The 21,480-nt window shown below is 30.4% G+C and overlaps 5 protein-coding genes and 1 long non-coding RNA gene across 13 annotated transcripts; 2 read left to right on the top strand and 4 right to left on the bottom strand.

The window, feature by feature from the left end:
* Positions 1-4,195: 4,195 nt before the first annotated feature.
* Positions 4,196-11,129, bottom strand: LOC126923700 (zinc finger protein ZFP2-like). 5 transcript variants are annotated; one of them, XR_007713267.1, is made up of 13 exons: positions 10,890-11,129; positions 9,994-10,226; positions 9,747-9,920; positions 8,828-9,016; positions 8,417-8,745; positions 7,712-7,953; positions 7,455-7,635; positions 7,159-7,396; positions 6,929-7,069; positions 6,731-6,850; positions 6,465-6,620; positions 4,594-6,398; positions 4,196-4,496 (listed from the first exon to the last, which is right to left on the bottom strand). XR_007713267.1 is itself a non-coding variant. In XM_050737411.1 (12 exons), exons 2-12 carry the CDS (start codon positions 10,213-10,215, stop codon positions 6,165-6,167), a joined length of 2,226 nt encoding a protein of 741 aa, XP_050593368.1. In that variant the 5' UTR covers positions 10,216-10,226; positions 10,890-11,129; the 3' UTR covers positions 4,196-6,164. The 5 variants fall into 5 exon arrangements, 3 of the variants coding, with proteins under 3 accessions (XP_050593368.1, XP_050593369.1, XP_050593370.1); XR_007713266.1 differs by having other exon boundaries at positions 4,196-5,243; positions 5,355-6,398; XM_050737411.1 differs by having other exon boundaries at positions 4,196-6,398.
* A 467-nt stretch (positions 11,130-11,596) lies between these two features.
* Positions 11,597-14,741, top strand: LOC126923701 (glycerol kinase-like). Of its 4 annotated transcripts, none has more exons than XM_050737416.1 (10): positions 11,597-12,026; positions 12,294-12,552; positions 12,667-12,884; positions 12,959-13,171; positions 13,258-13,368; positions 13,439-13,695; positions 13,802-14,007; positions 14,119-14,256; positions 14,305-14,404; positions 14,473-14,741. In XM_050737416.1, the coding sequence occupies exons 1-9, from the start codon at positions 11,946-11,948 to the stop codon at positions 14,370-14,372; spliced, it is 1,551 nt and encodes a 516-aa protein (XP_050593373.1). In that variant the 5' UTR covers positions 11,597-11,945; the 3' UTR covers positions 14,373-14,404; positions 14,473-14,741. The 4 variants fall into 4 exon arrangements, 2 of the variants coding, with proteins under 2 accessions (XP_050593373.1, XP_050593372.1); XM_050737415.1 differs by having other exon boundaries at positions 11,601-12,026; positions 14,327-14,404; XR_007713268.1 differs by lacking the exon at positions 14,473-14,741 and having other exon boundaries at positions 14,115-14,256; positions 14,327-14,385.
* Positions 12,127-12,599, bottom strand: LOC126923714 (uncharacterized). Its single transcript, XR_007713274.1, has 2 exons — positions 12,452-12,599; positions 12,127-12,384 (listed from the first exon to the last, which is right to left on the bottom strand). It is a non-coding gene; the product is annotated as an uncharacterized LOC126923714 (long non-coding RNA).
* A 59-nt stretch (positions 14,742-14,800) lies between the features above and the next one.
* Positions 14,801-16,671, bottom strand: LOC126923712 (testis-specific serine/threonine-protein kinase 3-like). The gene is made up of 6 exons (XM_050737434.1): positions 16,299-16,671; positions 16,043-16,212; positions 15,688-15,837; positions 15,344-15,617; positions 15,053-15,232; positions 14,801-14,982 (listed from the first exon to the last, which is right to left on the bottom strand). Exons 1-6 carry the CDS (start codon positions 16,455-16,457, stop codon positions 14,824-14,826), a joined length of 1,092 nt encoding a protein of 363 aa, XP_050593391.1. The 5' UTR covers positions 16,458-16,671; the 3' UTR covers positions 14,801-14,823.
* Positions 16,672-16,955: 284 nt separating this feature from the next.
* Positions 16,956-18,133, top strand: LOC126923711 (RNA-binding protein 8A). The gene is made up of 4 exons (XM_050737433.1): positions 16,956-17,191; positions 17,341-17,487; positions 17,630-17,891; positions 17,972-18,133. Exons 1-4 carry the CDS (start codon positions 17,131-17,133, stop codon positions 18,000-18,002), a joined length of 501 nt encoding a protein of 166 aa, XP_050593390.1. The 5' UTR covers positions 16,956-17,130; the 3' UTR covers positions 18,003-18,133.
* A 438-nt stretch (positions 18,134-18,571) lies between these two features.
* On the bottom strand, positions 18,572-20,587 carry LOC126923705 (26S proteasome regulatory subunit 6A-B). The gene is made up of 3 exons (XM_050737421.1): positions 20,351-20,587; positions 18,878-20,011; positions 18,572-18,805 (listed from the first exon to the last, which is right to left on the bottom strand). The coding sequence occupies exons 1-3, from the start codon at positions 20,390-20,392 to the stop codon at positions 18,695-18,697; spliced, it is 1,287 nt and encodes a 428-aa protein (XP_050593378.1). The 5' UTR covers positions 20,393-20,587; the 3' UTR covers positions 18,572-18,694.
* Positions 20,588-21,480: the final 893 nt, after the last annotated feature.

Below are 21,480 nucleotides of genomic sequence, written 5' to 3'. Positions count from 1 at the left end.
CAAAAAAATTTTAAATATGGTATAGTTGATGTAACTAACGAACCATATAATAGAATATGTCTAATACACGAACTGAATTAACGCAAAAGTAACGCTTATATTAAATTTAATAGATCTCTAATTCCAATATGAAGGAATGGATGTGAAATATAATTAACATTTATATCTGAAAGATGCGTGATCTGTAAAATATCCTGTAATTTCGTCATGACCCCGAATGTCGAAAATGCTAAAATCGATTTCCATATTTTATTATACCCACGTGTGTTTTCACGTATCGTTTAACGTTATTGTAAATATAAACATCCTGTTTGTCTGTATCTACGAAATGGTCGTAAAAAATTATTCTAAGTTTGTATTGAAAATACATATCAGATCAATATGCAATAAAATAAGAGTTCGAAAATTCAACGTCAATTTTTTTCAAAATTAAACCGTATGTACTTCTTGAAATGTTCTTCGAAATTGTAAGGTTCAAGTTAACTGTAACTAATGCACGAGTCTCTTTTCGCGATGATTACTCATGAAATTAATTTTGTGTAACTTATTTGAATGAAAAGTAAGTGAAATTGATAATTACTTGTTCGAAAAACTATCTACATAGATCGCTGTACGGTGGGAAAGTTGCAGAAAAAAACGTGATAAATCATATTTTCCATTTTGTATATGAGAATAATTTTAAGATTCGATAATTGTCGATCAATTGCATGTTACCGAAATTGCCTTTCTATTTGATTTTCGAATCAAATATGTATCCTTACTATTCTCCTGAACATTGCAAAAATGTATCAACTATCATAAGTTACTTCAAAACTTTCAAGATTCATTAGCTACTGTTATTAGTTATTTTTAAAAACCTTGTATAATTGTACCTAACAATGTTCGAAATTATGTTCGATGGTATCAAAAATGTTTTAGATAAAAGTTAAGTATGCCTGAAATGTTATTCATTTATAAAAGATGTATATAGCTCTCGAAATTCTATACAACTTTTATTTAAAATATCTTTCGTATCATCTGTAACATGAAAAATATTTCCAGATTACTAAAACTATTTGATTAGAACATTGATTGATACTTGATTGATAAGCGTTTATTATTATTAATATTATAATTAGTCAATACTATCGTCATTGCCACCTAATGACAAAATCCGCAATCACTTAGTTGCTAACCCAATATTTGATAAGATATGTTTTCCTTTACTTGAAACATTGTCATTCGTTACGTCAGTTGATTTTTACGCAGTGTTTTCTTGTAATTTTTGTCTCAAAGAGTCCTTTATTCTCTTGAAATCTCTAACGCGAATCCGCAGGGAAAAAAAGTAAGTCGCGAAAATGGTTCATAAATCTGGCGAAAAGCTCGAACAAATGTCACAAAAATCTCGGGTGCCAGCAACTTGAACCATCGTGTGGCGTGATACGTATTGAGCTCTAGACGATGAAAATTCCGACAACATCCAACGAACTTGTATTCTTTCGGCAAGTTTTCGATCCTACAAGTACACTTCACTTACAAGTAAATCAGAATAGGATCAAAGGATCCTAGGATCGACTCGACATATGGATAGGTCGGGCCTGTGCTCGTTTCTACCTCGTCGTATGTTTTCTCGTGACGCTTTTGTGTATCTTTCATGCACGACGTTGGTAAAAAACAAATCTCTCGGGAGTTTCGTTCATTCTGCACGTGATACTTGAAAAAGACGGTACTCTGAAATAATACACGTGTACATTTGCATACTCTGTACACGTAGCGTAAAAATAAATGGAAGGAGAAAAGGGGAGAAACGAGCAAAAGGAGACATCGGGATACGAAACGAAATCGTGGAAATACGAAGATAATGCATATCACCGTGATTAAAGATATAATGACCTCCAAACAGAAGAATACCAATTGGACATTGATATCTGCATTCGATTGATAAATCAAATTTGTGAGATACTTGTTCGGTAAATGAACTTATGAGCGATTTTCTAACTTTCAAACGTTCAACTTTTAAATCTCCGAACATGTCGTCATCTGTCTATTCACGCTATACATTTTTTAATATTGCTGACGTACAAATTATTAATTCGTAAAATATTTTACAAATATCTTAAAAGTTCCTGCGAGTTAGGTTCAGCGAAATTTACTTTTTAGAGAAATTAAACTACATCAATAGTTTTTTTTCAAAAGTCATACATGATTACAGATTTTATACTTTCATTGAATTTCTTGCCGAATGCGAAAAAATATTACTTGGATTTGTTTAAAAAACTGCTTATAAAAAATATATAATATGTAACAGCATTTGTAAATAAATAATTCCTCGTAGTAAAATTTAAGTGTAGGATTTGAATGTGTATTCAGGCCCCGCAAAATTTTTGAACCCGCCCCGCAAAAGGACACGCCGGCCCTGGTCTTCGTTTATCATCACGTAATTTACACATATTGTAACGTAGAGATGTAGAAAGCTTAGAGAAACGCTGGTGCTTCCAAACTTCTTGTTGATAGTATATGTATGTACATACATATATCTAACGATTTTTTAAATCTTTAGCTAAATTTTCATCCGAGAAAGGACCAAAATGTCTCCTAGAATTATTCGACGAGCACGACATTCAAGTTCGTCAACTTTCCTTATTAAAATAAGTTCGCAAAATGCGATACCGCTACTATTATAAATAATGTATTATAACGTTGCCATTACAGAATGGAGTTGGAGGTCTTGGATAAGATTCATTAAAGATTCATTTTGGACACGACGTCTAATCAGAGTAGAATACCGCGATAATACATACATTTGCATGCAGTGCGTGTACACGGGAAGAAGGAAAAAGCTTAAAGAAAAAGATTCGGATTAGGAAAACAGAGACACCACAAACGTAAACAAACGAAATCTTCGTGAGTGAAACAGATATTTTGCGGAAAGATAAAACGACAATGAGGAAATGCAAAAGAGACATGTTGATATTCCGCCACTAACGACGCGATATTTACGAGAGCTTTTTGCCGTGCAATCAACCAATTTATGTTTAAGTTTTTCCTTTTAGTTTCCTTTATAGTTAGTGATTATTATTAGTGATAATTAGTGAATTAAGATTATTGAAATTTTGTGCGTGCATAAGAGTGTTCTTTTCTCGACAATTCTGCAAACATCTTATTTTCATTAATTTAAAGTTACTTATAATGTAACAAAAATGAAATGATTAACATTAATTTCATCAATAAACAATTAGCGTTTTTATGCATTTGATGAAACATTGATGACACATTAAAATCACGGTTTTCAGACAAGGCAATTCAATTAGACTTGTCGATTAATTAATGTGAGAAGCGTCGTGTATTCGTGCACTTGTGGAGAATGAACAGAGAATTCCTAAGCATCTTATGCAAGTAAATTATTCTTTCAAAGGGAAATTGCTGTAGATCTTTTCTAAATTTACACAAAGTTTCGATCTTATTAAAGCTTTTACTTAAATTAGTTTAATTCGAAAAGGGAACATTTCCTATTATTGAAAGATAAAAAAACCTTAGGATTTTACTTCATGTTACCGCTCTGTTTAATAGTAAAGTTTTAGAAAACTTAAATTATAAAACGTTTTTGAAGGAAATTCTTGTAATATCCTTGTGCACTTTAAAATTTCGGACAGCAAGATATAAATCAATCCAAATAACATTTTTGTATAATCGATTCGTAATTAGCCATGTGTAATTCCAGAAATAATGATTATTTAACGAGAGACTACTAAGATCTCATTCCTTTGTGAAAAATTGAATATTCTTAGATGTTATTGTGTTAGTTCGTTTTGAAAGACCGAACTGGATAAAGAGGCTTTGAGGGTGCGAATTCTCAACACAGAAACTGCCGGATTCGAATATTATTCACACTCAATTTAACTTATTGAGAGCCACGAGATGCTGCTTGATGGCTCAAGCTACAATAGCGTAACAATTAATCGCTGAATGGAGTATCTCAGTCCTCCGTAATTTCCTGTCATTTATCAAAACCATCCCCTTTGCGTTTCTGCAAAACACATGCACTACTACTGACATCTATCATTGATAATTACGGTAAGAATTGATCCCAGAGTTCATTTAACTAATTGTCTCTAAATAACTTATCTTGAATGTTAATCGTTTAATATCAAGTAGACTTTCATTTGTTTATCATCGCATATATTGCTAACAAAAGAATGAAGAAAAAGACAATGACTAAGAACATTATAATTTTATTTAATTGTACATATTTGTATTAATATTTATAAAGAATGTTACATAACTAATAATACATAGAAATTAAATACGTAGTATGATGTCATGTCTATAACAAATATTATTCTTATACGGTTTGTCATACGAGATATTACACATAAAAACGATGCAATATATTGATTTCAAAAATTCAGAAAGGCGAATCTTCGTTCAAATTTTGTATGGTACTTTGAAGCATTTAAATCTTAAATTCTTTAATTCTACTGCTAAGGCAGGTTCTTGGGTATTCTTCCGAATGGTCCCTGAGCAGAACAAAATTCAATGAGTATCATTGGGACGAGGTAATTAAGCTTGAAATATAAAATGTTGCCCTTGAAAGGTTATACATTCGAAACGTACTATTAAGATACTCCGTTCGACATTTTTCACGAAATTAACGGCAGTAGCATGATATGCAACCGTGGATAAACTATTCGAATAGACCGAATCATTTCTACGTACAAATCAGGCCCTTTCTTCTTGCCTTTCTTCCAATCACGAAAACATAAACCGATTATGTCACTCCTCATATACGATATGTACTCACATATCGCTGCTTTGCTTTGATAGTGACACATCTCAAAAAATTTAAAATTTATTTTATTCAATAGGAAGCCTACACTATGTTTCTATTTTTATCATGTTAAACCGTATATTTATATTTTTAACTACCAGTTTTACATCAGATGGCAAAATCATTACGTATACCGTTATCAACCAGGCCTTAGCTTGCAACAACACTGACCTATCTTCACCTGTTTTGTAACGCTATAAATGGAAGGTTGTACTACTTTCGCGAATAGTGGCATATCTCGTATTAAGTAAGCCTTATAATGTTGTTGAAATGGGTTACAAAGATTTCTTTGTAAATTTTAAAACGCCCTCTTTTAAAGTTTACAATTTTTTAATTGTGCCATCATCAAAGCAAAACAGCGATATATACTTACATAATTCTCTTACCGGTTTTTGTTTCACGCACAGAGATATCCTCAGCCATCTTTATCTTAAGCCTAAAGACCGAAACATCAATAAGCGAAAAAGATTAAAGACACATTAAAAAATATCAACGTGAAGTTTGTGTTGACATTAAACGCTTTTGAATGTAATATACATATACGTACCTCATTCATACCCATATGGTTATATGTATTAATTGTCGAATGCACCGTGTGTCTAATAGCAATGAAGATCTATTACATGTAGAGACCTGCATCTTCCAAACTTATAATATCCTGAAGCTAAAATCTTATATTTCAAATCTACTGTCTCATCCCATATCAGCTAAATTTCGTCTCGTTCGAATACTTTTCGGTAGTATAGCCAGCATGTTTGCTACGAACTACAATTTATGTTAAACGCGTAAAAAAGTATTGATATCAAGAAAATTAATACGATACATTTAGTGAATTATGATGAAAGTTATTAGAAGATATACAAACATATCTACTAATAGGCACTATTTACTAATTTAGTATGAAACTAACGACTAATTTTCGTTAATTTAACTTGAGTAAATTGCTCATGCACAGTGACCATTATAAGATACGAAAAGATAAGAGTCATAAACATAAAACGCGGCTTAAGAGAAATAAATTACAATTAAAATGATACTATTGACTGATTTGCGTTATAAATAACCATATAGAATATCTAGTTTGATATTACTATTTTTAAACATCATTTTCATGTACTCTGAACAATTTCTTCCACCTTCATTTCCATAAAAGTAAATTGAAAACGTTAAATGTTATATTGTGTAATGAGTTTAAGTTTTTTGCCTTTTGCTTCGATTACAGCTAAATACAAAATTCAAGTTTAATCGAAAAATAATATATCAGTTTCTTCAAAATTACACGTACTTAAACTTAAAGATTTATTAAGAAGCGGACTCCTTATTAAGAAGCTATAGTACATCACAATGATACAAAAATTCACGTGTTTTGTACTAAGCTTAACCAACTTCGGCCTTCACCACCAACCGATGTTGGAAATCGAATTTGTACTAATCGTACAGCATTTTTCTCTTCTTCCGCTTCTTTGTACTCTGAGGTAGTTGGTACAACTATTGTTTCCCCATCTTCCGTTTCATTATAGTTGTATACCTCTTCTACTTGCTCCGAATCTTCAGTTTTACATTCCATTACTTCATTTTCAGCGAAGTTCATCTGAAAAATATCATCTGTTTTGATCTGCACGATATACTACGTTGTAGCATATAATTTGGTACATACTTCTCCATCTACGAGATGATTTACTTCCTCATCCGCAACATTTTCCTCTGCCGGAATATTTAATACATCTTCTTCGTTATACATTTGATCCTCATTTTGCTGCTGTATGATAACATGATCTTTTAACTCTGTCACATACAGTTCAGTTTCATCCAACTAGAAAATAATTAAAATATAAAGGGTATTAGTTACATCTTACAACATAATAAATATATGAAAAATAAAAAAAGGATAAAGAAAAATGAAAAACAAACTTATTTAATTACCTGGTCATTTTCCGCTTCATCTACTAAAAGTTCCACGTTGCCATCAGAAATTGTTATAACTTGATCATCTTCCGTAGTGAGACGCGGTTGATTCACCACAATGGTATCATTTAAGTGTCCCTAAAAAATATTCGTATTTAGATTAGTACTGTCGCAGAATTTACAGAATCTCATCGTTGTAATATCATATCAGCTCACCTGAGTCTGCATATGAGCATACAACAAAGGTTTTCTCATAAAACCCATACCACATACTAGACATTCATACGGCTTTTTATCACTGTGTATAAACCGATGCGCATTTCTATTATCTCGACTATTAAATGCTTTACCACAAACCTGAAATGTTACAATACAATTCCAAAATTAAAAAAAAGACATCGTCGATATTAGTAATCATTTATAATAATCATTTTCAGTACAAGTACCTCGCAGAGATAAGGTTTCTCTCCAGTATGTATACGCATATGTTTTTTGAAATGTTCGGGATATACAAATGTTGCTGTACATATATCGCATTTGTACGGTCTTTCACCGGTATGAGCTGCTTTTATATGATAGTCTAATAATCTCCGCCGTTTAAATCCTTTTCCACAATCGTCACATTTGTACCGTTTATCATTATAATGCGTTGCACGCTTGTGCGATTGTAAATTTGATCGTTGACTAAAACGTTACGAAAATATAATAAATTATTTTTACATTTGCTAATTAATAGACATACCTAAATGTAGCTCCACAAAATTCACACTGATATGGTTTCTCTCCAGTATGTGTCCTTTCATGGTCCCTTATTTCAGCTTTACGAGCAAATGCTTTACCACATACTCTACATATGTATGGCTTGTAACCAGTATGTACTATATTGTGTACTTCTAAATTATGTGGTGAACCAAAGGCTTTCCCTGTAATTATTGCCATGAATACCAATATATTTTTAATATATAGGAAATTGAAAAATGAAAAAATAATGAATCATACCGCACTGGTGGCAAACATACTCCTTTACACCATTATGAGTTCTTTCATGTTGATTAAGATTTTGTTGGCTCAAAAATGTTTTGTTACATTGTGAACACTGGTAAGGACGAGGTCGTATTTCATGTGTTTTTACGTGTGCTTTATAAGTATATTTTGAAGCAAAATCTTTACCACAATTTTCACATACATATGGACGTACACCTGTATGTGTATTAATATGTTCCTCCAATAAATTTTTAGAACTACAAAAGTAACAAATTGCAATATACACTAGTTTACACTATGTGAATACCATTTAACACTAGAACTACCGATAGTTAACACAAAGCTATTTCTACCAAAACCAGTCAAAATCACTGGTCTTTGAAATATATAATAATAGAATATTTATAATATTAATTAATTATATTAATTATAATTATATATATAAATATAATATTATAATAAATATAATTATATATATAAATATAATATTAATTAATAGAATATTTATAATATAATACATAATAATAGAATATTTTTATATTTATTGATTTATTACTTTCTTACAGAAGAAATTCTATGTTATGTAGTACATTTTTGATATTATTAATCCATCTGGGACCATGATCTCTAAACGAGGGTTGATACATTTATAAAATTGTAGAACCGGTCATTTTGACTGGTGTGGTATTTCTAGTGTTAGAAATTGTAGTTTATATCTACCTGTATCGTTTACCACAAGTTTCACACGGCCAACATTTCGATTGTGGATAATGTATTCTTCTATGAACCCTAAACAACCGCAAATTACTAAATATTCTATTACATGTTTCACACTGAAAATCTCCTTCCTCTTTAGCAACATGATCATCAAGATGAATAGATAGTTGATTTCTCTTTTTAAAGTCATCTCCGCATACATCGCAAATATATAAACGAGTTTCGTGCACACTCCTCACATGAGCAATAATAGACTTTGCATCTCCTACAGCTTTATCGTCTTCATTTGTACATAACAAACAGCTATATATAGAGCCATCTCTAGTAACAGTCTGGAAAATAAATGAATAATCGCAGATTATCATTTCACAGTAATATAAACTACTGATGAACATATTATTTATCATTTCTTACTCGCTCTTGGGGAGGTTCAATTTTTGGTGTAATTTTTGCTCGTTTTATCCTCTTTCTTTCTTCAGTACTGCTTGTTTCTGGTATGGCCTCAACTTTCAGAATAATTTCCTCTGGTTCACAAGAAGGTTCCTCTTCTTCTTCCTCTATTCTTTCTTCTTCCCCTTCCATCTCTTGAATTTCTGATTCATCCTTACATAAATTTTGAAATATTACATGTATATGTATATATATATAACTGGAACAATCCATAATATTAAAATGACAAAGTATAAAAAAGAATTTCATTAGAAAAAATTTAATGATTTCCAATGATGTATCGCATGGTGCATGTGTCTTCTCTGAAAGTAAAGGTATTTCAAAGATTTTAAGCTTGTATCTACCTTCATAAATAAAACTATATTTTTTTTTTCACCATTCAATGCATTTTTTAATTCTCTACAAAGGAGAAGGTATTTGGTTCAAGAAATGATTCATTTAGAATATATTTTAACTTGATGGAAAACAAGAAAAACATAAACCAAAAGCTAGTGAGTTGTTCTTCTCTGTCTTTCATACAAAAAGTTTTACAATATTAAGATTAAAATATCTTTTAAACCAATCATTTTTGACCCAAGTACCTTAATACATTTTTGTAGAGAATTAAAAAGTACATCGCATGGTGTATAAGAAAAGCAAGTTCCATTTAAAAAAAAATATAAATCATCCTAAAATCTCTGAAACGCCGTCACTTATGTAAGATGCACAGATACCATATGATGCACAACTAAAAACCATTTAATCTCTTTTAATAAAATCTTTTTCATCTTTTACCATTTTAATGCTATTGTTTATTTAAGTTGCACGGATACCCTGTACATATATATATTATAATATTTATAGTATATGTATATGTATAACTAGTTTTTACTTTATTCATTACCTTTTGTATATATCTAATTTCTCCGTCTGTATCCTGACTTTCTGTATTTTCTATGTAATCATGATCATTATATTCTTCTTCATTTTGCATATCAGATATCTTTTTAATAGTTTTCTTATAGTTATTAAATAATTCTAATTTTACCTCTGTCAGTCGACTTTCAAGTTCATCAATCTATAAATGCCAGTTATTTTCTTAACTACCCTTGTATAATTTTCTATAAATCAATAATTGATATCTCATTTACCTCATTAAATAATTTATAGCATTTTTTACATATGACAAGAGAATGTACATTCTCTTCGTTCAAATCTGTTTCTAAGACAGTACAAATAGCATCTACAAGTGATTTTTCTGACGATGTTACAGAATTTTCATTAAAGATTCGTATACTATTCCTAGTAGATACACCAACTTTACTGTTACATATCAAACAATGAGTACTATCTTTTTCTGAATCAGCTGTCATCTTTTTGGCAACTACAAAAACAATGCAGATATTAAAACATTGGTTTAAAGTCTCAATAAAATGATACAATAAATTGCATGTTAGTACTAATGTTGTCACTTAGTGTATATATAATCATTCCTTCCTTTTTAATTGGATACATTAGTAATTTTCAACATCGTGTTTAAAATATAGTATATAAAAAAGTAAAAAATGTTTAACATAATACATTAAATTATACCGTTATTCTATTTAAAAAGAGCAGTTGCGATAGTTTGCATGTCACGGAATAATTTTTAGCTTTCATGATCGAGTAATGTGAGCAGGGGCAAAATATCCGTTAAAATAAAATTTTCTCGATAATCTCTTCTTATGTAATAGCACGCACGGTGTATACCGAATATTGAGAATAAGAATGCAACCATCGATATCGTTGTATCCTCGAACAATAAGGTATCTGACGATTCATTCTGCAAGCGAAGGAACAAGAAATAATGTGTCGAAGCACAATACAATGAGATTGCTTCCGTTATAGCATGGAACGAAGCATTCTGTTCTTCGCTCGCATCGATAAGTAACCGCTAAAATCCAATAACCCTAACAATAACGTGCGAGGAACAGTAAACAAAATATTTGCCTGCGTTCCTCGTCAAAATGAAGCCTTATAATAAACGTAAAAAGTTGCCAGCACTGACTTGAAATTTTCGTGTCTCTGTTCGAACGATTGGCAGCGAGCGAAACGGTAGATGGGTGTTGATGCCAACGCCATTTAGGTCCTCATGACAGATAGAGCGGTTGGTTCCGATGAAAGTATTACGAAAAATACACGCCAAAACAGTTGCCACTTTTTAAAACGCAAACGACAATTTGATGTCGTCTTCGCGTTAGGTGGAGGTGCGCGATTGCGTATGTATGCGTTGAATGCCCTCTATCGGATCCTTTCTACGCGTAATCCAGCCATATTTTACAAAATTTCCAATCTTACAAAATTCATAAAATTTGAAAAAATACACTAACAATATTTAAAAATATATATATTGTGAAGTAAACGCTTATTTAGCAAAAATTTTTCATTACTTTATAAAGGAAAAGCTTATTCGCTTGACTATTTATTTTGTATAATACTACTTTTTATTGAATTTAAGTGATCTAATTGGAAAATTTTCAATTGATATAACAAAATATTTTTGTTATTCTCCTTTCTATTAAGTTATACAGATTAGTAACTATATTCGTGAAATGTATTTAGTATAATATTTCTGCATGTAAATGAAGAAGGATCATTTTGTTCTCTTGGCGCTTTATCAAAACATTCCATGAACCAATCACAGTATTTTCTTCATAACTCGTTTTTTACTCTGTAGATTGACGTTCAAAATAAGATATACTTTATGAGATATCTTGACCACCGATAGTTTTTAAGTAGTAGTGCACCATTCTATGTTAAACATATCCATGAATGGAAACCGGTAATCAGTTTGTGAATGCGACATACATCAATGCATAAAAGTTGTTCTTTGACGAGAAAGCGATCGATGAAAAACTGTCAGCAACGTGCGAGTGGTTGAAAGCACTTATTTTTATCGAATGATTCCTTCAGTTACCTAACTTTATAATGTCATATTAATCTGAAACCTTTCACTTGCTAATTTCACATTCATGATTGTGACACTTCATTTAAATTGCCGGCTGATAGCGAATAAACAAAAACCTGTGATTACTAATAAACCGTTCGAGCAGTCTTTTATGAGATGAACAAAAATGAGTCGACAAGTAGATATGGACCCCTCGTCGGTGCAATCGATGAAGGGACAAGTAGTGCTAGATTTTTGGTATTAAAAACTTGATTATCATATAATTAAATTATTCTAGTGTAGTATCTCTAATGTAATAATAATTTGTAATATTTGTAATAAACAAAGTAATATATCGTTTGGGTCATAATATACATTATATTTATTGAATCTACTTTTACTAATATATTGAGAAACGGCGTGGTGATTAATTGATCCTCCCAAAAAATATAAATAACGCATCATTCGATGTACATTCTTTATATTTCTATCAATGATTTACTAATGTGTGTACTATTATTTTAGGTTTTTGCTGCGGATACTGCCGAAGTATTAACATATCATCAGGTTTCGATATCACAATCATGTCCAAAAGAAGGATGGGTCGAACAAGATCCTGCAGAAATATTACAAGCAGTCAGGGAATGTCTTAATCAGACTATATTTAATTTGAGGCAACTTACCATTGATCCTAGTGATATAGTTGCAGTTGGTATAACAAACCAAAGAGAAACTACAGTTGTATGGGACTCTATTACTGGAGAACCATTATACAATGCTATTGGTAATCATTGATTCAAGATTTTTTACATACACAGTTTTCAATCGTATATATCAATATCAACAAATCAATAATTACATATTAAGAAGAATAAAATTTAAATTTATTATCTTATAGTATGGATGGATATGAGAACAACTTCGATCGTGGATGACATATTGAAAAAGATACGTAATCAAAATAAAAATTATTTGAAACCACTTTGTGGCTTACCGATTAGTCCATATTTCAGTGCTTTGAAATTAAAATGGTTACTAGAAAATGTGCCTCGTGTTCGTGAGGCTCTAGATCAAAAACGTTGTCTGTTTGGTACAATTGATTCTTGGTTAATTTGGGTCGGTTCAATAATAATTGTTTATTGTGAAACGTATTTTAATATGAAACATAAAAGCATTTTATTTTTTTGTAGAACTTAACTGGAGGGACAAGTTTTGGTGTCCACGCCACTGATGTTACAAATGCTTCGAGGACAATGCTAATGAATATTACAACTTTAAAATGGGATCCAACATTGTTATCATTTTTTAATATACCTCCAGAAATTTTACCTGAAATCCGTAGTTCGTCAGAAATATATGGATATATACAAGATGATATTTTATCTGGAGTACCAATATCAGGAGTTAATATTTCTTATAATTAATGTGTTTATCAATAAAATAGTAATTATAGATAGATATTTATACGTAAATATTTATACACACACAGTGTTTAGGTGATCAGCAGTCAGCGTTGGTAGGTCAAATGTGTTTACAAAAAGGACACGCAAAAAGCACTTATGGCACAGGTTGTTTTCTCTTATACAACACGGGAACTGCTGTAAGATTAACTTTAATATTTTTTAAAATATTTTCCTTCATACCTTGTATATTGATAAATTATTTTGAAGATTGTAGATTCGTCTCATGGATTATTGACAACAGTCGCCTATCAGTTAGGACCACAAGCAACACCGGTATATGCTCTTGAGGGATCAGTAGCTATAGCTGGTGCTGTTATTCAATGGCTGAAAGATAACCTTGGTATACTGTCTGATGTGAAAGAGTCTGAATCTCTTGTTGAACAAATTCCTACTGATAATCGCGTTACATTTGTGCCTGCATTTGCTGGATTATATGCTCCATATTGGAGGAAAGATGCAAGAAGGTGAATAACATGATAATTAAACATTATAATTATTCGTTAATATCAAATTAAAAATCTTAATTAATTTTGTTATCACATATCTCTTGCAAAGTATTTAATATTTCAGTGTTATATGTGGAATTACTGAAGACACTAATAGCACACATATTATAAAGGCAGCTTTGCAAGCCATTTGTTTTCAGACAAGAGACATTTTAGAAGCTATGAAAGAGGACACAGGTTTAATTTTATCTAAATTGTTGGTAGATGGTGCTATGACTACCAATAATTTGTTAATGCAAATGCAAGCAGACATTTGTGGAATTCCAGTTGGTAAGTGGATTCATTTTTTATAAAGACTTTACCTTTTGGGATTAAAACAAATAAGAACAAAATATACGAGCAAAAGAAATACCTGATTAATTAAAAAATTTTACAAGAAAGTGAGGCCTTTAATGTGTGAAACTACTGCACTTGGAGTTGCAATTGCTGCAGGAAATGCAGATGGTATACGTAAATGGGATGTGAAAATAGACGCCGCTGTACCAAGCGACACCTTTCTACCTTCGATAACTGAGAATGGTATGTTCAATATCTTTTCGAATTTTTGGCTCATTTAGTTCGTTAAAGATATGAATCATGTTTTATTTAGAACGAGATATATTATATTCTCAATGGAAAATGGCTATCGATCGTAGCTTAGGTTGGGAACCAGTAACTGATACCAACGGTACGTTTTCATCTTGGTCTCAAAATTTGATTTTGTTAATTTACTTGAAACGTTACGTTATTTTACAGACGATACAAAGAATATCCACAAAGCAACTGCTCCTGGTATTTTTGTGATAAGTACGATACTTTTGCTTATGATTGCCAAGTATCATTCTATGTTATGACTGAATGAGTACAGTACTATGTACTGTATTTGTCTCAGATTATGCATTTAGGCAGGTCCTGTTTGCTAATAAATATTTGGACTCTTATTTGATATTAACTATACTGGTCATATTAAACCTTGTAAGTATGAAGAATGAACTAAAGAACAAATACAAATAAAAGTGCCATAATATTGTGATAATTTTAATATTAAACGAAATACGGAAAATCAAGAAAATGTCCTTTGGAGTTTGGAGATAAGAGACTTGAAATTTATTTCAAACAACGGTATCGATTGCTGCTTTCATCTGAAATGCTGAAATTAGATGACCGAACGTCGGTAACTGACGCTCCAATACCAATCGCATGCCTTTTTGTTCCTTTGTTCTTTTCACTTGCTATTTTCTTTACACTAGGTACTGTAGCAATATCCTTCGAAATTATATAAAATATATTACTAACCATTAGCACAACATATAAAACAAAGAATTTGAAATATTACTGTCAAAATGTCGCTAGTAGAGGTCTGGGCAGTAACAAGAGACGTAGCAAGCCAAACATCATTTCTTATGTGATCAATATCCAACCGTATTCGTTGCGATACAAGTATTCGTGAGATAAGTGAACGACAAGCTTGAGATACGTTTGGTTCTTTAGGAAATATAACTTTATTTTGTACTTGCTATATCGTAAAAGAAAGAAAATGAAATAATATGGTAGAATTCTTACTTAAGCATATAAAATTTTAAGTTGAACTAGATTCTATTACTTTCTCTTTAATGTACCTGGGTACCTTTAGAAGTTGGCTGTAATTTGTATCATCAAATGGTAGTCGACCATAAACCATTGCATAGAGTACTACTCCCATGGACCATACATCAGACAATTGAGGTAAATATGGAACACCCTTTAATATTTCTGGTGAAGCATAAGCATAGCTACCACAGAAAGTTTCACTTAACGGAGCTATACCGTTCTTCGATTTCATTTGTCCACGTGCGAATCCAAAATCGGATAATTTGATATTGAAGTTCTGATCCATTAAAAGATTTTCGCATTTGATGTCTCTTAAATAAAATTATGTAGTTAAATGTGATATGCGATATTTAATATTTTTTCTTTTCGTTAAACTTTTACCTATGTACAACACCACGTCCATGACAATAATCGATAGCTTCTAATAATTGCCGAAACCATCGACGGCTACGAAATTCATCGATAAATGTATCACGCCTTATCATATCCAATAAACTACCGCATTGAGCATATTCCATAATTATATAAACGCTAAATGTTAAGTATTTATATAGATTATATATATGATCAATGAAAAATATAAGACACAATTATGTTTTTAAATGATATAATGATAAAATAAAAAAAAAGTTAACTAAGTATTTATATAGATTATATATATGATCAATGAAAAATATGAGACACAATTATGTTTTTAAATGATATAATGATAAAATAAAAAAAAAAGTTAACTAACCGGTGAGTTGTTTCAATTGCTTGAAGAAAACGAATTAGATTTGGATGTTTTAAACCTTTAACAACTTCTATCTCACGAGGCAAAAATTTTTTTAAATAATCTCCGGGTGCTTGAAACTTTGAAACAATTTTTACTGCTACTTGGCAATCATGCCGATTAGATTTGGCAATCTTTCATTACAATTTTTTTTATTAATAATTGACTAGTTATTTAATATTGACTTTTTTAATATCAATAAATGGTTTACATAACATACTTTTACAGTGGCATACGAACCGGTACCTATTGTTTTACCAAGAATGTATCCATGCGATTCGAGAATAGTTAATTTCTTTTCTAATTTTTCATCATTTTTACCTTCCACGGCTTTTAATAAGGATTTCGGAGAGTTATCTGTTATTGGTGCAGTTGCCATGTTATGCGTAAACAATTACTGTACTATATTATAAATTCAAATAATCACTATGAATACATGATTATGTTATTTTCTTTGTATTTTTACGTCGGTTTCAGTACACGTAACGACGTCATTTTACTTGTTGAGTTACATGTTTTAATGGATTTTTTAAGGAAATTTGGTATTCCATAATTTGTCAATTTGAACGCTAATGGATTAAAATTTGGCATGATGCTCGTCATATATATATCCAGTATAGCAAACATTTGAAATACGATTGTTATTGATATTACGATGATTTTATGAAAAATATCATAAAATAATATTTTTTATAGTTCATGGGTTTATGAGTTTCATCATAAGCAATTTTTAGAAGATTATTACATATAGTTTATAAAATAGTTTTATCTTATTATCAATAGTTTAATTTTTTTCAAAATAAAAAAACAAAATTAGGGATATTTATATCTTACATAAATTGTTTAAGGACGATGTTTTCTAAATGGTAGAAATAAAAACTAGTAAAAACATACATCTAGAATCTAGATAATATGTACTTAATGATTGTCGACTATTGTGTCTAATGTGAGTCGTGAATCATCGTGATTTGTATCCATTACATGGTGGTAAATACGGTGATACGGTATTTGATCAAGGTTACTATTGTAAGAAAACATTTAACAATTTAATTATGGCAGATGTGTTGGATATTGATAATGCAGAAGAGTTTGAAGTTGATGATGAAGGCGATCGTAAGTTTAATATTTTATCATGAGTTATACATAAGCGTGTGACATTTGCTATAACCTCTTTACTGCGTGATTTCTTTTAATATGATTTAAGTATGTCTTTATAGTAATAAATAATAATTTTTGATAATATTTCTGCTTTCATTTATTAGAGGGTATTGCACGTTTAAAAGAAAAGGCAAAAAGGAGAAAAGGTAGAGGACATGGTGCAGAATTGGTGTCCACTCGTGATGATGTTGGTCATTATGAATCAATGAACATTGTTGAGGAAGACGATGATGAACCAGGTCCACAAAGATGTAAGAAAGCATTTTAAATACTTTATATTTAACAGAGTACTTGTATAATTTCCTAATAAAAAGCTATTATCATAATAAAAAATAATAAAAGTGAAATTATTAAATATTTAATTTTGAGACATTTATAGAGAATTTATTATAGCTGTAGAAGGATGGATTTTATTTATAAATTCAGTACATGAAGAAGCACAGGAGGATGACATTCAAGATAAATTTTCAGAATTTGGACAAATAAAAAATTTACATTTAAATTTGGATAGAAGAACAGGCTTCTTGAAAGGATATGCTTTGGTAGAATATGAAACGTTTAAAGAAGCTCAAGCAGCAAAAGATGCTTTAAATGGGACAGAAATCTTGGGTCAACCTATTTCAGTTGATTGGTGTTTTGTAAAGGGACCAAAGAAGTAAATATTTATTAAAAAATTTAGTATAAAAGTATTTATTAAATTTAAATTTGACTAATAAATTAATTTTTTTATTACAGAATTAAGAAGAGAAGCCATAGAAGACGATGAAAAAGAAGATTATCAAGAAAGATTTTTATTTCTCTTATGTATGATTACTTTGAATAAAGATCGTTTTGTACTTGACAGATATTGTAAAGACATAAAATATTATAAATATAGTTTGCAGAAAATTTCATAAATTGTAGAAGTTCTATCCATTTATAATTAATTATTGAAAAGGATTCAACTTAGATTTATAAAGATAGGAGCTTATACAATTTAAACATATATATATTTATTTAATATAAATTTGCCAGTAACTAAACTTTTAGTATCGTACATAAAATTTATGGATTACAATAGCAGATAATTAAAATGACAAATGTAATTTTGTTTTCCCATTTTCAGCAAGCATTTTTAAATTTATAAATCGGAAGTTAAGTATATAGGGTGGCTCAGCTAAATCTACTTTATTTATTGTTGTACAAAAAAACTTGTCAGGACAAAGTTGTAGTATTTCAAATGTCAAACTATAACATTGTCCTCAGAAGTTTTTTCGTAGAACAATAAATATGAAAGTTATTTGGGTGATCCTATTTAGCTGGGCTTTCCTATACATATAAAAACATCCACAGGAATTTTAACATGCTCGTATTGAGTCGTTTATTTAATAAACGAGGTTATTTTGTTATTGACATTTAATTTCATTTACAGTCTCTATAGTCATTTATTATAGAATGTAACTTAATAAATAAAGCACATTAGGCATAATAGTTGAGATTGGCTTTCTTCTTTGCTTGAACTTCATTAATAGCTTCCATTAAATCTTCGTGTGTAACTGCTGTTGCATTGCGTCTTAGTGCTATCATACCCTATAAAAAATGAAGAAAAATTGATCTATGTCTGAATTATACTATTACTATTAAATATCATAATGTATGTACCGCTTCAACGCAAACGGCTTTACATTGAGCGCCATTAAAATCATCGGTAGATCTTGATAATTCTTCAAAATTGACGTCCGGAGACATATTCATTTTTCGCGAATGAATTTGCATTATACGAGCCCTAGCTTCTTCATTTGGATGCGGAAATTCTATTTTTCTATCCAAACGACCGGATCTCAGTAAAGCTGGATCTAAGATATCTACCCTATTTGTAGCTGCTATCACTTTAATATCTGCAGTAGAACTAAATCCATCTAATTGGTTTAATAATTCCAACATAGTACGTTGCACTTCTCTGTCACCAGCTTTTTCAGAATCAAAACGTTTTGTTCCAATTGCATCCAATTCATCTATAAAAATAATTGCTGGTGCCTTCTCTTTTGCAAGCGAAAATGCATCTCTTACTAATTTTGCACCATCTCCGATAAACATTTGAACTAGTTGGGGTCCAGCTAATTTCAAAAAAGTAGATTTTGTTTGTGCAGCACAAGCTCTAGCTAATAAAGTTTTACCAGTTCCTGGTGGTCCATACAATAATACACCTTTGGGAGGTTGGATACCAAGATTTTCAAATTTCTCTTTGTGTGTCATAGGTAAAACAACAGCTTCTATCAATTCTTGAATTTGTTTGTCCAAGCCACCAATATCTGAATATTGTTCCGTAGGTCTTTCATCCACTTCCATAGCCTTTACTCTTGCATCATATTCAGCAGGTAATGTTTCAAGGACAAGATAGCTATCTTTATTGACACCAACTAAATCACCAGGTTTCAAAGCTTCCGCATCAACCAATCCAATTACAGGTAGAAAATATGTTTGACGAGTAGAAGTTTTAATAACTGCACATTTGCCTTTCCTTTGTGCATCTAAATCAACAACTGCACCATCTTCTTCTCCCATATTTTGGGGGTCCACATCTAGCAACTCTATAACATTAGATACTAAATATGGCAAAGTTTTATTTACTTTAATTTTTTCTGTATTCTCTTTAATTTTGTCATTTTGTGCCTGAAGTTCATGAGAAATACGCATTACTTCGCTTTTCATAATTTTAATCTCATTGTCTAATAAACGTGTACGGGATACAATTTCATCTGTAGACATTCTCCAAACATCTTCACCCAAAGCTTCCTATAAGAACAATTACAAAAATATTCATTTTCACCATATATAATTAACTTGATTTTAGATAGTGTAAATTGAAAGTACTTTTAGAAATAAATTTATAATAGTTTTTTAATATTTATCGGCTGAAATTTTTGAATATAAATAAAAGAAGATTGTATTTTTTGCAATATTTTCTTGTTTCACAAATATTTTAATAAATGTAATAAATCTAATTTGTATCAAATCTTGTATGTTAAATACTATACGAATCATATCATATAAAAAGTATACGATTCTGGAAGATAATTTAGATATGCTTGTCATTCCACCTTAACCTATAAGAAATAAATGTGCGATCTATACCTCTCCATCCTCCCAGAGAGATTTGTCCTCAAGGGTAGCCATTTATTTAAATAAATGTATTATTTTTAAAACGATAAAAGTTCAGAATCTTTTATAAATTGATGCGATGCGGAAAGTTTGCTGAATTATGAAATTCACTAACCACTTCCACTAAGTTCATAAGTATTTACAATCTATATATATGTAAATATAAGCAAAAAATCAGCTAAAAAATGCACACTAAGAATAGGGCCCTCTAGCAGGTAGCGGCTGAACTATATGCACATTTCTGACGCTCTTGTTGGGAGAACATACATGTGCACAACGAGAAGGGAAATGACTAGTGAAGGATAAGAACGAAAAAACATAAATTGTTTAAAAGTTTAAATAAATATTACAGATAAATTGTTCTTTTTATTGTAATAATTACGGAAAAGCCACTTTGAGATCATCTTGAAAATGATTATATAATACGATAAAAATGAGATTATTTATTGTAAAATAATAATATAAGATGTATTTAGAAAGAATTTCAACAAATCCGAATAGTTTAACAGCATTTTACAATCTTGTTATCTATTTTATAATATAAAATGACTATTTTGACCGATAAGTTTTTGCTCTCGAATTTTCTCAGAAAATGGCTCCGTTTTCAAAAATTTCAAAATGTTTCAAATATATTATTTTACTCTCTTATATTATTTTACTCTCTTAATATTTTTAAGTATTTACCAATTTTCTTGAACGTTTCTTAAATAACTTGTTTCTTAAACTTGCAAGAATTAGAATGAATTTGAGGTTTATGGCCGTTGGAAGAATTTAAAATGATTAAACGTTTTATTCACTTACAAACTAAGTATATTTTAGTTATTCAATTCAATTTACAGGTTTACAATAATTGTACAATTGTATGATAAGTTTATAATTTTCTGTATAATAATTTGTGTAATTGTGTCAATTTAAATTAATTTGTTTCCGTTACTTGACTAATGGAGCTAAAACAACTTCTCTCGTGTGAAAATAACATATTTACAAAACTTATAAGTGTTCGTGATACGGCGCAGTATTTTGCCGCTGATTTTCGAATTGTCAATTCACCATTAATCATAAAATACTAAGCACCTGCTTTCCGGTCAACTCTATATGGTTCA

Source organism: Bombus affinis, chromosome 13 (assembly GCF_024516045.1).
Source record: "Bombus affinis isolate iyBomAffi1 chromosome 13, iyBomAffi1.2, whole genome shotgun sequence".
In the NCBI taxonomy this organism is placed as follows: Eukaryota; Metazoa; Arthropoda; class Insecta; order Hymenoptera; family Apidae; genus Bombus; species Bombus affinis.
Note: the sequence above shows the minus strand (reverse complement) of the source record. Positions and strands in the feature narration are given on the sequence as shown.

Bases quoted from the DNA above. Each gene is read 5' to 3' on its own strand.
- LOC126923701 (XM_050737415.1), top strand. From the start codon at position 11,946: ATGAACAAAAATGAGTCGACAAGTAGATATGGACCCCTCGTCGGTGCA. The intron at 13,172-13,257 runs GTTAATATTTCT...ATACACACACAG, and splicing joins CTGGAGTACCAATATCAGGA to TGTTTAGGTGATCAGCAGTC. The intron at 14,405-14,472 runs GTACGTTTTCAT...GTTATTTTACAG, and splicing joins ACCAGTAACTGATACCAACG to ACGATACAAAGAATATCCAC.
- LOC126923711 (XM_050737433.1), top strand. From the start codon at position 17,131: ATGGCAGATGTGTTGGATATTGATAATGCAGAAGAGTTTGAAGTTGAT. The intron at 17,192-17,340 runs GTAAGTTTAATA...TTCATTTATTAG, and splicing joins AGTTGATGATGAAGGCGATC to AGGGTATTGCACGTTTAAAA. The intron at 17,892-17,971 runs GTAAATATTTAT...TTTTTATTACAG, and splicing joins TTTGTAAAGGGACCAAAGAA to AATTAAGAAGAGAAGCCATA.
- LOC126923712 (XM_050737434.1), bottom strand. From the start codon at position 16,457: ATGGCAACTGCACCAATAACAGATAACTCTCCGAAATCCTTATTAAAA. The intron at 16,213-16,298 runs GTATGTTATGTA...TTGTAATGAAAG, and splicing joins GTTCGTATGCCACTGTAAAA to ATTGCCAAATCTAATCGGCA. The intron at 15,618-15,687 runs GTAAAAGTTTAA...ATTTTATTTAAG, and splicing joins GGACGTGGTGTTGTACATAG to AGACATCAAATGCGAAAATC.
- LOC126923700 (XM_050737411.1), bottom strand. From the start codon at position 10,215: ATGACAGCTGATTCAGAAAAAGATAGTACTCATTGTTTGATATGTAAC. The intron at 9,017-9,746 runs GTAATGAATAAA...AATTTATGTAAG, and splicing joins AAATTAGATATATACAAAAG to GATGAATCAGAAATTCAAGA. The intron at 7,070-7,158 runs GTACTTGTACTG...GTAACATTTCAG, and splicing joins AGAAACCTTATCTCTGCGAG to GTTTGTGGTAAAGCATTTAA.
- LOC126923705 (XM_050737421.1), bottom strand. From the start codon at position 20,392: ATGGCTACCCTTGAGGACAAATCTCTCTGGGAGGATGGAGAG. The intron at 20,012-20,350 runs GTATAGATCGCA...TTGTTCTTATAG, and splicing joins CTCTCTGGGAGGATGGAGAG to GAAGCTTTGGGTGAAGATGT. The intron at 18,806-18,877 runs GTACATACATTA...CATTTTTTATAG, and splicing joins AAGCCGTTTGCGTTGAAGCG to GGTATGATAGCACTAAGACG.